The sequence below is a fragment of the Gossypium arboreum genome, chromosome 11 (assembly GCF_025698485.1).
Source record: "Gossypium arboreum isolate Shixiya-1 chromosome 11, ASM2569848v2, whole genome shotgun sequence".
Taxonomy (NCBI): Eukaryota; Viridiplantae; Streptophyta; class Magnoliopsida; order Malvales; family Malvaceae; genus Gossypium; species Gossypium arboreum.
In genome coordinates, this window is record NC_069080.1 from 123,225,746 (window position 1) to 123,242,219 (window position 16,474).

Here is a 16,474-nt window from a genome sequence, read left to right on the forward strand (position 1 = left end):
CAAAGTTTTATAATTTTACTCCGGTCCCTCTCTAAGTAAAATTCTTGACTTTGTCTTATCAAATATCGAGATTAATCCAATAATTATTGAATATCGAGAAGTCTCAAACAACAAAAAGAAAAATATTATTATATACTATATTAATCTTTAATTTATCATTAATATTACTATATATCAACAATGGACTAGTGTTAAAAGACTTGTTGAATTTAAATATTTACCAAGAAATAAGAAAATAAAACATAGCATTTAAAGTTCCAAAGTATGTGAAACATTTGGTAATTGGTCACCTCTATAAACAAAAACCCTAAAGTTTTTTTTTTCTTTTAAAAGGCAAAAATTGGTGGGAAAAGTTTAACTGTCTCGTACAAAAATTTAACCTGTTGTACATTTTACCCATGAAAGCATTGCAATCTCTAATCCCCTAGTTTTTGATACATGTAATAAAAATATTTTCAAAAAGAATAAAAAGGTCTACCCAAAATCTTCAGGTTAATCTTTTCAATGTATTCAACACAAGATTTGAGGGGAACCCCCCGGATTAAATACTGATGAACAATTTATGACATGCGATGGGAATAGATCGGGAAGATGATGAACCCCTGCGGAATTGAAGTTGTGAGAAGCAAAAGCAAGTTACGGTGCCTTTCAATTGATGTTTTTCAGAAAAAGGAGCTCCCAACCATATATGAGGCCAATATTTAGAGTGACTAAAGAGCTATACCGTTTCCCGCTTACTCGAAGAAACTGCTTCTCATGTCTATCCCGGATTCAAGGAGTGGTTGTTGAGCTTAAGCTGAGGAGACTGGATGAAATTTAGCAACCTCTAAAACTACCTGTAATATCATGTGTTTTGCTGGACTTGCCGGTGTATTTGCATTATCCAATCAACATAACCACTGGTGCCACCCATCTGGTCCTCAATAAGATTTACGAGAAGCAGCAAGCCTTCCTTGGGTTGTTCACCTTGTCTTACAAGATAAGGAAGTTGATAATATGAAGGGTCACTCTCTCTTAGTTTCTTCAATATCCTCATCAGCCTTCTTGACATTTCATTATCATGCTCAGTAAGGATAACCTGAGTAGGAAACATAAAAGAACCCGGTGAATTAAGTACAACCTCATCGTGGCGCAGCACGCTGAGAAAAGGTCTTAATCCTTCAGAAATACAAAGGAACCAGCAAAACAAGAAAAGCATATTCGGTAAAATTCTATTTAACAACCTCGTCGCCACAAGAATAGCTTCATTAACAAGAGATTGTACCTTTGATACTTCTGCTGCAAAATCTGCCCCGAGTAAATTCTTAGCTACATCAGGCGAAAGCATTCTACCAAACCATATAACAAAGCGGAAGCCATCATCATATATATAGAGGCCTCTTGAATCTAGGCTTTCAGCAACCAAAGGCAATCTCTTCATAATGTTTTTGAAATCCTCAGTTTGAGCAGATGGCTGCAAATATGAGACAGAAGGGATGTTCAGTTCGCAAAATCTGCATCTTTATTGAAATTTATCCAAAGGTTCAAGATCTTCACCTTCAAAAGATACTCATCAATTCGAATCAAGCTAGGGTATAAAAGCTTCAACAACCTTTTAACAGGCAATGCCATCATGGTGAAACCTGCTGCGCAACGCTCATCAAGTTGAGCATCAGCATATCCTCCTTTTAGAGGTACTGATTTAGAGAGTGCCAATCCATACGAACACAGGAACTTTAGAGAATCTGGATAAATCATCCTAGATCCCAAGCGATGCTGCACAGCATAGAGATTGCGGTATTCTCTGAGTGCTTTTACAATCCTTAGTTGCAAAGAATTTCTAGCATCTTCAAGTTTATTGGTCAATGTTTTCTCAATTGCTGCAAAACATCAGTGGATTAGAAAATAAAAGGACCCTTTGAAACTGAAATCGGCCAAAACAAAAAGCATCTCTTGCACAGGGCTTGGTTAACTTTTACCTAATCTACAAAACAAAGAAAAGATGGCACCGGTGTCAGCCTGTCGGTACATCTCCCCTAGATCTGTAACAACAGGGGCAGCTGCTGTATGCACTCTGATGCGCCTCTCTCCGCAGGATGCAGTGTATCTTTAAATTGTCAAAGAATCATTAGTAACCCATATCCTTTTCCACTTTCAAAAGCAACCCGCGAGTTTCAGCAAACAAGCAAATAACCCAATAAATTAGCATTGATACAGTAAAACAACCCGCTTAAAGGATACAGTAGAACAGCTTGGAAATATACTGTCTGAGTTGTAAGCAGTGTCTCCTCAAGGGATAACTGCACTGCATATGCTTTATCACAATCTACAGTCGGAAGTGCTAATAAATCTGTGGATCTCAGCATAAAGTTCCCATGATAAGATGTACATCGAATTCCTGGTGTAAGTACCAACGAAATGGATCAACTGCTTTGTAATCACAAAATCGTAGGGGAAAAAACAAAAATATATATAAATAGTGGTTCTATATGCACACCCATTTCAACATATATTGAGGAGAAAAAAAATCAATAATCTAAACAAACTGCATTGGGATCATGGCTTAATAGCATTGTATTACAAATGGATTCAAATAAATAAAGAGAATCAGAAAACCTTTTCCACATCTTATGCGCATAACTGCTTCCCAGGCAGTCTCCCTAGTAAGATCTCTGGCTAGTTCATGCCTCAATTTCTCACCATGAATGCTTGATTGGAAGTTCGGATAATAATATACCTGACCTCCAGTATACTTTGCCAGGGTTCCTACATTGAAATTCAAAAAGGAGACTTGAAGTATCATCAAAAGTTCCTCTATACTTCAATGTTATTTTTAAGCCTAAAGTCAAAAGGAGGATATGGATTTTTGTACCCAAGGAAGCTATGTCAGTGTATTTATCACTAAAAGCATAAACATTAACCCCTATCTGGTACTTTGTAAGATCAGCTGCCATTTGCTTGTAGAAGGAACCTTCCGGTAATCGCAATAAATGTTCCTTATCAGTTCCATATGCACGAAGATCATCTCCACGCAACTTCAAGCGTCCAACTCCCAGGGAAGGCAATGTGTTCTGGAAAATTAGCAACTTACCTCCGAGTTGACTCTGCAATAAAGCGATGGTCAAACAACTATTATCAAATGCAACCATCAGCAAGATACTAAAAGGTGTCCCATTGTTGTAAAAGATCATAATAGCAAAGATGGATAAAAAAACACACCATAACCATGAAAGCTGCCTTAACTGCAGGACCAAAAGCAGATTCCACATTCACATTGTCCTGAAACATAGACGGCAAGCTATCCAGGAATGTTTCAACAACATTTCTTGATTCAGATAAGTTGACAAGGAGATCATCTGGCAATGGGACAAATATATCATCCAGATCTGAAACTACCATCATTTGAGGCTGTGCAAGAGACGACTGCAGAGAAGAAAACCCAGAAGTTACTCAGGAAAATTGGGCTAAAATGGAGAAAATATGAGGCGTCTCAGAAGAACTTTTCTACTGATTTCAAAAGTTACTTGCCTTCATGTTGTAAAAATGAATCGTGCTGTCATAAGTAATAAAACCAATCTGTGTTCTGGGGAAACCAGGCAGCTCATCCAAACACGAACGGATAGTTTGAGCAACAACCTATACAGATATGTTCTAAGTCAGCAGAAACCATTAACATGCGTGTATAATGAGGAGAGACAAAGAAAAGAGCAGCATAGCCTATCAAAGTACTTTTTATCACCACAAGGCCAGCGCAGAACCTATGCACACAAAATCATTTATTGAATCAACTATGACCCAGCAATACAGACAACAGCCTGATCAAAATATTTAAACAAGTTTTACAGTGTTGGATAAACCCTGTAATGATAGCAGCAAGGCTAATTCCATAATTCTTTTCTCTTTACTGATGCCATAAGAAGGCAAAATAATCTTGCAGGCCTTACTTCATAGACATGTTTGAGACCACAGCCAGCCCATCTACCACAATCAAATAGCGATAAATATATGACACTCACACACTAGATAACTCAAGCCAGCATTTTATGTAGGATATCTGAAAAGCTCCGATATTGTGCACCAAAAAATAGCCTGATCAAGATTTATTCACATTGCAATACGAGATGGAAAATAATCAACTTCTTTAAAGGAAGTGCTTACCCCAATCATGCCACTTCTTACTGCAGATATTGAAACATCAATGAGAAAAAAATATAGTGGCGGCATTGGTGGCCGATTCATGTAATCAGTTGGTGCAACAAATTCCACACTGCCTTTTAGAAGTTCAGGCCGCTGATCCAAATCAATTCTTCTGCCAGTGGCATCCAAGTTGGCAAAATAGTCACCAGGAACTGAACATGGAAGTTGAATCAAATCAGCACAAATACTTTGTAATTCCAAATATTACCAGGCAAAAATATCAAATTCTGGCACACAATATTACCGATTGGATACAACTGAAAATAAAACAAAATTACATTGCAATAAAAAACAGTTAGTTAACATGCTATGTTAAATTCCATTCTACAACTGACATTAGGTCAATTGAAAACATAAAATTTTCATTTGCACTTTAACAACGATTTGAGATAGTTCAAAGTAAATGTAGAGGTAGATGGCCAAAACAAGCAAGCTTGCGGAAAACTGACATACTGTTAGAGCAAGTCAGTATAAGTGAAGCATGAGCTCATTGCACTTCAATAGAATTGAACATTCCAAAGAGGAAAACGAGTGCTGATAACATATAAAAGAACCTACGGCATGGAAAAGGATTTTGTACACATTAGCCACGACTAAGTAACTATTTTACTTTCAAGTTTCAACCATTGAGACATATTTTTGCTTCCTAAATTAAGTGAGTTTACCATCATTTAGTAAAGCGCAGATGTTGCAGCGCCACTTTCTTCCAGCATCCGTAAAAGTGACATAGGGATTCACATATGTGCGACACCTTCTACAGCGAATAATGCCAGTTGAAATATAATTAATGACTGGCAGTTCCTCCTGAATAGGAAAAAAGGTAATCGACAGGAAAAACATTAGTCTTCAACAAAATACACTTATTGTAAATCTAAAAAAGGAAATTATAATTGGATCTTGAGACACTTACCCCTTCAGGATCCTCCGCAAGAGGACAGACAACAGCTCCAAGAGTCAAATGCCATCTTGAAGCTAAAGACTGAGAAGATGGTATGCCACTTGTAGTAAGCCGTAGGTATCTGGGATTGCAGTTCATAGGATACATCTTGGTGAAAGAACTTGGCTCCACATCACCATCCAATGGCCTAGGAAGTGTTCTATGATCGCATCCAGGATCAATTGATCCAGGTAAAGATGCAAGAGAGAGTGAACTAAAATCTTCTGTCAAGCTTTGGATGCCACCAATAGGAGGTGCAGAGCTAGGATGCTGCATTTGGCCCCTTGACTGGTAGCCCAAGGAAGCAGCTACTAGTGGAGGAGGAGCATAACTTCCTTGCTGACTAGAAAAGGGAGAAGATGATGCTGGTGGAGGAGGCATAAAACTTCCTTGCTGAGCAGGAAAAGGTGAAGGTGTTTGAGAAACTGCAGATTTCTTGCTTGGATATCCAGGAAAAGGTGGCTGGAAAGTGGATTTGGCGGCAGAATAAGATGAATCTGGAGGGGAGAAAGTTGGCTGAATATTGGGTCTAGGCCCTGAAAACAATGAACCTGTTGGAGGTTGAGGAACATTCACACCAGATGGAGAAAAATTTACAGATTGTGGTGAAGATCCCATTGGCACTGGTGGTACTTGTGATTGTGGAGGGAAAGAAACAGATGAAGCAGATGCTTGACTTGCACGAGGTTGAAATGGTGGCTGCCCCTGGGGTGGTGCACGTATGGGGGGGGCTTGAGCTGTTGAAGGAGACGGTGATGTTGGAAATTGCTGATAAGGTCCCCCAGCAGGTGGAACAGATGTTACGGGTGGAGGTGGTACTGATTGATCGCCAAAACGAGCTAGTGGTCTAGGTCCAGCTGATGAGAAAGGAGTCATAGTTGGGTAAGCACTTGGTGGGGTAGGTCTAGATGATGAAAAAGGAGTCATAGTTGGCGGAGCAGAAGCAAAAGGGCCAGGGGGAGGTCTCATGGGAAAATTCGGACGACCAGGGTTTTCAGTCCCCATGGTTTTCAATAATATGTCTATGTCTACTACTTAAAGAGTGATCTCACAAGCAAACCTGCCAGGAAAAGTACAACTGCATTGATAAAGTAACTTCCAACTGAAACAGTTACGAGTATGATGATTTAAAGATCACATATAACATAATTGAAATTGAAAAGAATCTGATTTTCTTCCTTCTTTTTATCAAAATCTTAAGCATTCAGTCTTTGCAACATAACTATAATACATAGACTAAAAATCAAAACAAGCTTCCAGCACACTAGAACAATCAAAATTCAATTCCATTCCAACAAATTTCCACAAACTTAAACTCTTTCAATCCAAAACCAATCTAAATTCCACTAAAACAGTTCAGATTCAAAAATATAAGTATAACCACCCATTAACTGAATTTCAATCAACTAATCCAAATTCAATTTCCTTAGCACCAGCTTAGCTTCAGTTTTTTTACTAAAAACTACTCTTTTTCAAGACCCAAAACTACCATTCTCCCAAATAAGCAAAAACCTTACAGTGTCCCAACGAAAAGGAACGTAAAACCAATCAAAGACTAACCGGCGCCGTCGTATTCAGCAGCGTACAGCTTCGGCAGCAGGCCAGTGAAGATCTTGCCGAGGAATTTCAGAAAAAAAAAGAACTGGAGATCAAATTAATAGGAATTTGTCCAAGCCAAGATCTAAAAAGAAAGAAGGATTTGTTGAAAAATTGAAATTACAGATCGATAAAAAGGACGTTTAGAAACATAGTAAAAGAACATGAAGCGTATCTTTACGTCCTTCTTTGATGTAATTTTATGTATGTATATACAGTACATCCTTTTTTTACTTAGGCTTTAAAATATATTATTTTATTTAATTTTGGGTAAACTATTAAAATAGTCACTTTTGTTTGACTAATGTTACATTTTAGTCATTTATATTTAAAATGTTACGTTATGTTATAATGCTATAATATTTTAGTCTCTAAGCCGTTAATTGTTATTAACGGTGTAACTTAAGCTGACATGGCATATTAAATCATCATTTTAAATGAAAATTTTAGGTTAAATTATATAATTGCTTCCTATATTTTTTTCATTTTTAGCTTTTCCATTTGGTTCGGGATTCAAATCCGATAATGATTCCAATCTTATGAGTCTTGCAATTACGCTTGGTGATTGCTATTTTTTATCGTTATCATCCACCTCATCTTTGCATTGGTTCACAAATAATATAGAGGCATTCATACGGATCTCTCGGGGCTTAAGGCTTTGCTATTTTTTAAACGACGGCTTTGGTATCCAGAGAGAGGCTTGGAGCTTCCTTGAAGAATTTTCATGGCGACCTCGCGCTACCTTCTTTGTACTTGAAAAGGGGAAGGGGGAAAGATGAATTGCTCTGATTACCAGTATGTGTGGAAAGTTTCGATGCTGGAGATTAAAGATCCGATGTAATCGGAGATTGCTTCGAATGGTCCGGTGACATTGTTGCTCGGCCTTGTGGTTGCTTCTCTAATTTTCTCAATATTGTTGGTGTACTAATAGTCTCCACTTGCTCCTTTTTTTGTTCACTCGCCTGAAACGAATTTAAAAAAAAACCGATAAAACAATACAAACCAATATAAAAAAAGAAGAAGAAGACATAAATGAGAAATAAAAACCAACCGATGTTTTCATGGGAGGGAAGCGCTTAGGAGAGTAAAGGCATTTGTTAGAAAGAAGCAGATGACGATCAAAGATATAAAAGAAACCAACCATGCATCCCATTTGTTTCCCTATTTGCTTCTTGAGGAGTTGCATTGAGGGATTGACCCTCGTACAACTTAGAGTCCGATGAATTCTCTTAAAGGGTTTTCTTAAGGAATTGCACTGAGAGTTGACCACGAGGAGTGGTCCTTAGGTTTGGCTAGGAGTAGGCATATAACATATGGTATGTGCTTGTTTTATGTGAGTGGTCTTATATTGGTTTGTTTTTTCAGAATAAACTCTCTTTTATGTATTTGCAACAGAATAACTAATTAATCATTAACGGAAGGAAAACTCCATCATCCAATTCAAATTGACAGTTATGAAAAAATGAAACTGTAGACAAAAAAAGGAATGGGAGTTTTCGATTGGTTCAAACAATACGAATAGGGAAGGCCATACAATAATGATTTTAACAACCTAGTGACTTATATGAAAACTTCGGATAGTCAAGTGACTATTTTGTAACTGTTTGAAGTTGAGTGGCCAAAACATAAACTCACTAATAGTTTAGTGACCTTGGAAGCAGTTTACCCAAAAATCAAATAAGGGAGGCAAACGATGCCGTATTGATAAATTCAAAATTAAACATCGGGCATTTCCTTTTTCCCGTTCAAAGAAAGCCAAAGCATAGAAAGAAGCAAGTATTTTTGAACAACAATGGCTGCTTCGGATTCATCAAGCTCTTCCACTGAAACTGAAGTTGAAACAAACCCTAGCCCTGATCCTAATTCTTCAAAAGCTATAACCCCAAATCTTCATATTTTCAATCCCCCCGCCGTATGTCTCTTCAAATTCGCAGGAGACTCCGCCGCTGGTGCCTTAATGGGCTCCATCATCGGTTACGGTATCTTTTTTTTTCCTCTCTAACTTGATGCCTTATATCTCTATTCTTTTGAAAAAAAATTTCTCGGTGATTGATATTATTCGTAAATGGAACTTTGAATACAGAATCATTGCGTTTCTCTTTAAAAATTTGGCTTTGTTGTAGGAGAATTTTATCATATTATTACGCACTAAACATATAATATGAAACTTGGAAGTGGAAGTTTAATGTTATTGGAACCCACCATTGTTTGAAAAGTCAAATGGGGTGGGCATCGAAAGTAGAAAGTAATATTGGTTGGCAAGTTGGGTTAAAAGTTGGCATGGGATAATTGCAATTTTGGTCCCTAATTGTATAGGGACATTGCAAGTTGATCCTTGAACCTCAACTATAAATAGGCCTAACCATTGCTTACTTTCTTCATCCCATAATTGCCATTCTCTACTTAAGGCATTATTCTCTCTCTCTATTTGTAAATTTCACTTGTAATTTTGGAGTGAAATATATTTGGTAGTGCCCGAGGGGCGTAGGCAAAATTTCTTTGAACCTCGTTAAAATTCGGTGTTCTTTATTATTTGTTTTGCATATTTTGTGAATGTGATTGTAGTGATTTATTGTGCTATTAAATTACGATGAGGATATTCTGCTAGGAAAGACTTGGTATTTAAGTGATCTTCGTGATCTACCTCTCTTTCCTGGGAATTGAACTTAGTGTGATTTTTCAGTACAATAATTTTACTCTTTCACACGCTTCCGCGCAATAATTGGTACCAGAGCCAGATTCGTACTTGGGGAATACGATCGTTTACGGTACTATTCACATATATGGTACTATTCACGATACGGTACTATTCACGTATCAGATCTGCTCACGATATCATGATGTTGGGATTGAGGAGAAAATGGCGGCGAGATCGCCATCGCAAGGACTCATGTGACAAATGCAAAATTTGAAGTAGAGAAATTTGACGGTACCAATAATTTTGGTATGTGGCAATGTGAGATCTGGATGTCTTATGTCGCAAGAGCTAGATATAGCCCTTGAAGAAAAACCCGACAAGATGGATGACAAGGAGTGGGCCAAGATCAATAGACAGTGTGTGGTACAATCCGCCTATGTTTGGCCAAAGAGCGAAGTACTACATCATGAGGGAGACATCAAGAAGAAGTTATGGGATACATTTGGAAGAAAAGTTTCTAACGAAAAGTCTTGAAAATAGGCTTTATATGAAAAAGAAACTTTATCGATTCACGTATGCACCGGTATGTCGATGAATGACCATGTGAACTCATTCAATAAAATTTTAGCAGACTTGCTAAATTTGGATGAGAAATTTGAAGATGAAGACAAGGCATTATTGTTGTTGAATTTCCTTCCTGATGAATATGATCATCTTACCACCACACCGCTTCATGGGAAGGACACGATCACATTTGATGCGATCAGTAGTCGTTGTATAGATCTCGGACTCGAAAGAAAGATAAAAGAGATCACAGAGATACAACCGTAGAAGTCTTAACAGTAAGAGGTCGTTCACACAACAAAAAATCGGTAGAAGGGAAAGTCCAAAGGAGACCCGCCAAAGATGAATGTGCCTTTTACCGTGAAAAGGGCATTGGAAAAGAATTGTCCTAAGTCGCAAAAGGGCAAGGCTATTTCTAATGCATGTGTAGAGAGCATGATGAGGAGTCGACTTTAGCTTGGTTGGCATGGCAATGGCATGTCAAGCAGATGAGTGGATTTTGGATTCAGGATGTACTTACCATATGTGTCCTAATAAGGACTGGTTTTCTAGTCTTAAAGAGCTAAAAGGTGGAATTGTTCTTATGGGCAATGATAGTGCTTGTAAGACAATGGGAGTGGGTACAGTCCAATTCAAGAATCACGACGGCTCAATCCAAGTCTTGACAGATGTTCGCTACGTACCTAGCCTGAAGAAAAATCTCATCTCATTAGGGGCCCTAGAATCTAAAGGGCTCACAATCACTTTGAGAGATGGATTACTAAAAGTAGTAGTCAAGCAACCGACGGTGATGAAAGGCACAAGAAGAAATAACTTGTATTTTTTAAATGGAAGTACATTTATTGGATCAACATCAACAGTTTCTACAAAAGATGTAGATTCAGAGGCTACCAGATTATGGCATATGCGATTGGGACATGCTGGTGAAAAAGCTTTGCAGACATTAGTGAAGCAAGGCTTATTGAAAGGTGCAAATTCTTGCAAAATGGAATTCTGTGAACATTGTGTTCTGGGCAAGCAGAAGAGGGTAAAATTTGGTCCAGCAATTCACAATACGAAAGGAATTCTGGACTACGTTCACAGTGATGTGTGGGGACCTACCAAAGTAGCTTCTTTGGGAGGTATGCACTATTTTGTTACTTTTGTTGATGATTATTCAAGAAAAGTATGTGTGTATCTAATGAAAAGAAAAAGTGAAGTTTTGGATGCATTTAAAATGGAAGAAGATGGTGGAGACTCGACCGGTCGAAAGGTCAAACGACTTCGATCGGATAATGGTCTTGAGTACAAAATGATCCATTTCTACAAGTATGCCAAGATGAGGGCATTGTGCGACACTTCACTGTTCGGGATACACCACAATGAATGGGGTGGCAGAACGCATGAATCGAACTATCTTGGAGAAAGTTCGATGTATGTTGTCCAATCTTGGATTGGGCAAAGAATTTTGGGCTGAGGCGATTACATATCGTGCCATCTAATTAACCGCTTGCCATCACCGCAATAAATGGAAAAACTCCTATGGAGATGTGGATGGTAAATCACTCGATTATGATTCTTTGCATGTATTTGGTTCCACCGCATATTATCATGTAAAGAATCTAAGTTAGACCCAAGAGCAAAGAAAGCATTATTCTTGGGTATAACGATGGAGTAAAAGGATATCGTCTCGGTGTCCCGATACAAGGAAGATTGTTTTCATAGAGATGTGACTTTTGATGAATCAACCATGTTGAAATACAAGGATTCACAAAGGATGACAAAACCAAGAGTACTTTGCGGCGGTGGAGCTTGAAAAGGTTAACGATGATCCAGCTAATATTGAAGGGACAAATGATGAAGAGGTTCCTACCCAAGAACCTCTACAGCAACAAGATTCAATTGCATATAGAAGGCCAAGAAGAGAGATTCGTAAGCCTACTCGCTTTGATGATATAGTGGCCTATGCACTTCCAATTGCAGATGATGATGTTCCTTCTACTTACACAAAAGTAATAAGTAACCCTGATGGTGTAAAGTGGAAGCAAGCAATGAATGAAGAAATGCAGTCTCTTCATAAAAATAAGACCTGGGAGTTGGTGACACTACCCAAGGGAAAGAAGGCAATTGGATGCAAATGGGTATATGCAAAGAAGGAAGGATTTCCTGATAAAAATGAAATTCGATACAAGGCTAGATTAGTAGCAAAGGGTTACACTCAGAAAGAAGGAATAGACTACAATGAAGTGTTTTCTCCAGTTGTGAAGCATTCGTCTATTCGGATTTTGCTAGCCTTGGTTGCGCAATATGATCTTGAACTAGTTCAGCTTGATGTTAAGACCGCGTTTTTACACGGTGATTTGGAAGAGGAAATCTATATGACTCAGCCAGATGGATTCAAGGTTGCTAGAAAAGAAAATTGGGTTTGCAAACTGACAAAGTCGCTTTATGGATTGAAGCAATCTCCGAGGCAGTGGTACAAGCGATTTGATCAGTTCATGAAAGGGCAAAGGTACACAAGAAGTAAATTTGATCATTGCGTGTATTTTCAGAAGCTACAAGAAGGAACTTTCATATACTTGCTCTTATATGTTGATGATATGCTAATAGCATCTAAGAGCAAAGTTGAGATTGAAAGATTGAAGACTCAACTCAATCTTGAGTTTGAGATGAAAGATCTAGGAGAAGCTAAAAGATTCTCGGCATGGAAATATGAAGAGATAGAGCTCATGATAGAGTTAGCTTGTCTCGAAGCGATTTGAAAAAGGTACTACGGCTTTGGCATGAACGAAAGCGGACAAAACACAGTAAGTACCCCATTGGCTTCTCATTTCAAGCTTTACGCACAACTATCTCCTTCGACGAATACGAACGAGAATACATGTTGCAAGTTCCGTATTCTAATGCAATGGGTAGCTTGATGTATGCAATGGTGTGTACAAGACCGACATTTCACAGCGATTAGTATAGTGGCGGTATATGCATAATCACGAAAAGGACATTGGCAAGTCAGAAATGGATTCTACGGTATATTCAGAAGACCGTGGATGTTGGATTACTGTTCAAGCAGGATAATACACTTGGTAAAAGTGTTATTGGGTACGTTGATTCTGACCATGCTGGTGATTTGGACAAGCGAAGATCAACCACCGGTTATGTGTTGGAGGACCAATAAGTTGGAAGTCTACACTACAGTCTATAGTTGCATTGTCAACCGCATAAGCCGAGTACATGGCTGTAACAGAGGCTGTAAAGGAGGCTATTTGGTTACAAGGTATGGCTAAAACCTTGGGGTTGGTTCAGGAGCATATTAACGTGTATTGTGATAGTCAAAGTGCTATTCATTTAGCAAAGAATCAAGTCTATCATGCACGTACAAAACATATCGACGTACGATTCCATTTTGTGCGGGAAATTATTGAAGAGGGGAAAATTTGTCTTCAGAAGATCAAGACTGCAGATAATCCCGCAGATATGATGACCAAGGTGGTAACAGCAACCAAGTTCGAACATTGTTTGAACTTGATTAATATCCTGCAAGTTTAACAGTTGAAGAAGGCACTATCAAGTATTGTTGTCAAAAGCAGAAAGAATTGTGTGAAGATAAGATTATCGTAATCAAATCTTCAAGGTGGAGATTATTGGAACCCACCATTGTTTGAAAAGTCAAATGGGGTGGGCACCGAAAGTAGAAAGTAATATTGGTTGGCAAGTTGGGTTAAAAGTTGGCATGGGATAATTGCAATTTTGGTCCCTAATTGTATAGGGACATTGCAAGTTGATCCTTGAACCTCAACTATAAATAGGCCTAACCATTGCTTACTTTCTTCATCCCATAATTGCCATTCTCTACTTAAGGCATTATTCTCTCTCTATTTGTAAATTTCACTTGTAATTTTGGAGTGAAATATATTTGGTAGTGCCCGAGGGCGTAGGCAAAATTTCTTGAACCTCGTTAAAATTCGTGTTCTTTATTATTTGTTTTGCATATTTTGTGAATGTGATTGTAGTGATTTATTGTGCTATTAAATTACGATAGAGGGATATTCTGGCTAGGAAAGACTTGGTATTTAAGTGATCTTCGTGATCTACCTCTCTTTCCTGGGAATTGAACTTAGTGTGATTTTTCAGTACAATAATTTTACTCTTTCACACGCTTCCGCGCAACAAATGTGGTTACGGGAAAATGGTAGCCAGTTGAGTGGATGAGATGGTCATAACGTTGAAAAATGGAATTTTCAGCATCTTAAATTGTAATTTAGATAGGATAATTTCCTTAAAACAAAGCATCCGAATTTGAATAGCAGTGACTGCGGTTCATCGATGGTTAGGGATGTAAGTGAAATAACCTTAATAATTCATAAATAGTTCGATTTCTATTCGTTTCTTAAGCCAAATAATAGAATATGAACTGGATTTTGAAGCGTGTTTGTTTAAGGAACCAAATATGAATAATGCATGTTCAATTCAATTATGTTCAGGATAAGCTTGTTCAGGGGCGAAGCCAGAAAATTTTTTTAGGGGTGGATAAAATTTTAATTTTTTATAGTTTATATTTTTATAATTTGTAAATAATTAAATTGAATTTTTATAATTTTAGGGGGCTAAAGTACAATTTTACCTTTACTAATTTAAAATTTTAAAAAAATTTTAAGGGCCTAAAATGAAATTTTTCATTTTAGGGGGGGCCGGGGCCCATGCCAGCCCCCGCTGCGCCCCTGCTTGTTTATGTTTGATTGAAGTTCGTTTAATAAATTATATAAACCTCGTTTAGAACTCATTTATTGTTTGATTATTATAAATAATCTTTTATAAAAGTAAGAAATATGTTTATTGAAGGTTTGTTTGTTTATTATTCATGAACATTTCTTTTATCATCCTAAATATGATCAATTATATGTTAATAAATATATTTGTTTAATATCCACAAACAGGACATAATATACTTAATTTTAAATAAATAAACACAAAGGCAATTTTGAAATTCTTAACGAACAAAAAAATAAAACAAGCTTAAAAATAAATAAACGACTATGAATAAGGATCCTTGTTCAAACACTCTTTATTTACAGCCCTATCTATGGCCCTCTGTCTTTAAGCTTGAAAATTACTTACTGGAACTTTGGACCTTGAAGAGATGTGAATATTTTGTATGTGAGCTTTAGATGACTGAGAAGTCGGATTGTAGGCTTTTTTTCGTGTTCTAGGTTGCTGCATAGTGCATGTTTAATGCCCTGAATTTATTTCTTTTGGTGGCAATTCAAGGTTAGGCCGCTTAACCTATAGTCACTGAGCAATCATTCTCGGCAGGTTCGGGGCTTTTAATTAACATTTTGATGCAGCTCATTTGTCTGCTTAGAAATCAGGTCTACGCTTTCTTTAAATTTCCCATTTTGCATTTGTTGCAGGTTCAGGATTGATTAAGAAGAAGGACTTCAAAAGCTCCTTTGTGGTGGCAGGTTCTCATGCCAAGGTATGAGAATCTCATGATTGAGAACAATGTGATTAAATTGTAGTTTTCCCCCTCGAGTGAACAAATCTCTAGCTTCTCTTATATATCTAATTTTCCCTTTTACAGACATTTGCAGTTTTATCGGGCGTATACAGTTTGGTCGTTTGCTTTTTAAAGAGGCTGCGGGGAAAAGATGACGGTATGCCTTGTAAAAAACACAGCAGCACCGCCCTTTTTTCATGATTGGTATGTTGATATACGGCAACACTGTCTTTCTCTGCAGTTATTAATGCTGGCATAGCTGGATGTTACACTGGACTTGCTCTATGTTTCCCTGGTACGAGAATCTTAAGGTTCAATCGTTTGCTTCCAGGGTTCCATTTGAACCTTATTTTTTTCATTGAAATGGTTTTGCAGGTACACCACAGACACTTCTACAGAGCTGTCTCACATTTGGGGCATTATCATTTATCCTCGAAGGGCTTAACAAGCAGCAACCAGCAGCACTGGCACATTCATTTTCTGTGAGAAACAAGAACAAAACTCACCCTTTGGCACTCCCTATTTCACTCCCTCTTCCAGATGAGCTCAAAGGACCTTTTTCTTCTTTCTGCAAATCCTTAGTAAAACCAAATAAAGGCAGCTCTAGGTCAGCTAACTGATGTGGGGTGCCATTTTTATGTTTTTTGTTTTCTGTATATCGTTGCGAGTGCGAGTGCGAGTGATGAGACTGTACACGCAAAGTTTTGTTGCATAAATATGAAACTGTTTCTTTTATGTTGCATTTCATGTCCGTTCTCGATTCAATTATATGATTGCTTGAAGGTAAAATTTTCCATTTTAATGTATGGGAAGGAAAGGGATATCCCAAGCATTATATTCCTATATGGTAAGATTCTTACAAATTGATTTATTACCATATCTCCATATGTTAGTAGTTATTGTTAAAGATTTTACAAAACATGCCTTATTTGAATCCCAAATCATTGATTTGCTTAAAAAGCTATCTATACAAACCATATCTGCTATTTATCTCCTTGTAAACGTTATCCTTTTTCATATCTGGTCAAGAAATTTATTCAAAAAATTTCAATGGACTCTGGATCATCTCAATTCACTGTAACACCAAATC

General features: G+C 37.6%; 2 protein-coding genes across 3 annotated transcripts; one reads left to right on the plus strand and one right to left on the minus strand.

Moving 5' to 3' along the window:
* Positions 1-295: 295 nt before the first annotated feature.
* Positions 296-6,929, minus strand: LOC108476616 (protein transport protein Sec24-like At3g07100). Its single transcript, XM_017778883.2, has 13 exons — positions 6,674-6,929; positions 5,087-6,173; positions 4,842-4,980; positions 4,138-4,328; positions 3,508-3,615; positions 3,199-3,402; positions 2,852-3,083; positions 2,596-2,745; positions 2,221-2,377; positions 1,959-2,086; positions 1,537-1,859; positions 1,265-1,453; positions 296-1,078 (listed from the first exon to the last, which is right to left on the minus strand). The coding sequence occupies exons 2-13, from the start codon at positions 6,116-6,118 to the stop codon at positions 845-847; spliced, it is 3,087 nt and encodes a 1,028-aa protein (XP_017634372.1). The 5' UTR covers positions 6,119-6,173; positions 6,674-6,929; the 3' UTR covers positions 296-844.
* A 1,572-nt stretch (positions 6,930-8,501) lies between these two features.
* Positions 8,502-16,125, plus strand: LOC108479061 (chloroplastic import inner membrane translocase subunit TIM22-2-like). 2 transcript variants are annotated; one of them, XM_017781487.2, is made up of 5 exons: positions 8,502-8,688; positions 15,299-15,363; positions 15,469-15,541; positions 15,626-15,679; positions 15,760-16,125. In XM_017781487.2, exons 1-5 carry the CDS (start codon positions 8,502-8,504, stop codon positions 16,002-16,004), a joined length of 624 nt encoding a protein of 207 aa, XP_017636976.1. In that variant the 3' UTR covers positions 16,005-16,125. The 2 variants fall into 2 exon arrangements, 1 of the variants encoding a protein (XP_017636976.1); XR_008274462.1 differs by lacking the exons at positions 8,502-8,688; positions 15,626-15,679; positions 15,760-16,125 and adding an exon at positions 14,938-15,200.
* The last annotated feature ends 349 nt before the right edge of the window (positions 16,126-16,474 follow it).

Coding starts and splice junctions, on each gene's coding strand:
- LOC108476616 (XM_017778883.2), bottom strand. CDS start 6,118: ATGGGGACTGAAAACCCTGGTCGTCCGAATTTTCCCATGAGACCTCCC. Junction 2,087..2,220: donor TATTTCCAAGCTGTTCTACT/GTATCCTTTAAG, acceptor GACAATTTAAAG/ATACACTGCATCCTGCGGAG. Junction 1,454..1,536: donor TTGATGAGTATCTTTTGAAG/GTGAAGATCTTG, acceptor TCATATTTGCAG/CCATCTGCTCAAACTGAGGA.
- LOC108479061 (XM_017781487.2), top strand. CDS start 8,502: ATGGCTGCTTCGGATTCATCAAGCTCTTCCACTGAAACTGAAGTTGAA. Junction 15,542..15,625: donor GCTGCGGGGAAAAGATGACG/GTATGCCTTGTA, acceptor CTTTCTCTGCAG/TTATTAATGCTGGCATAGCT. Junction 15,680..15,759: donor ACTTGCTCTATGTTTCCCTG/GTACGAGAATCT, acceptor ATGGTTTTGCAG/GTACACCACAGACACTTCTA.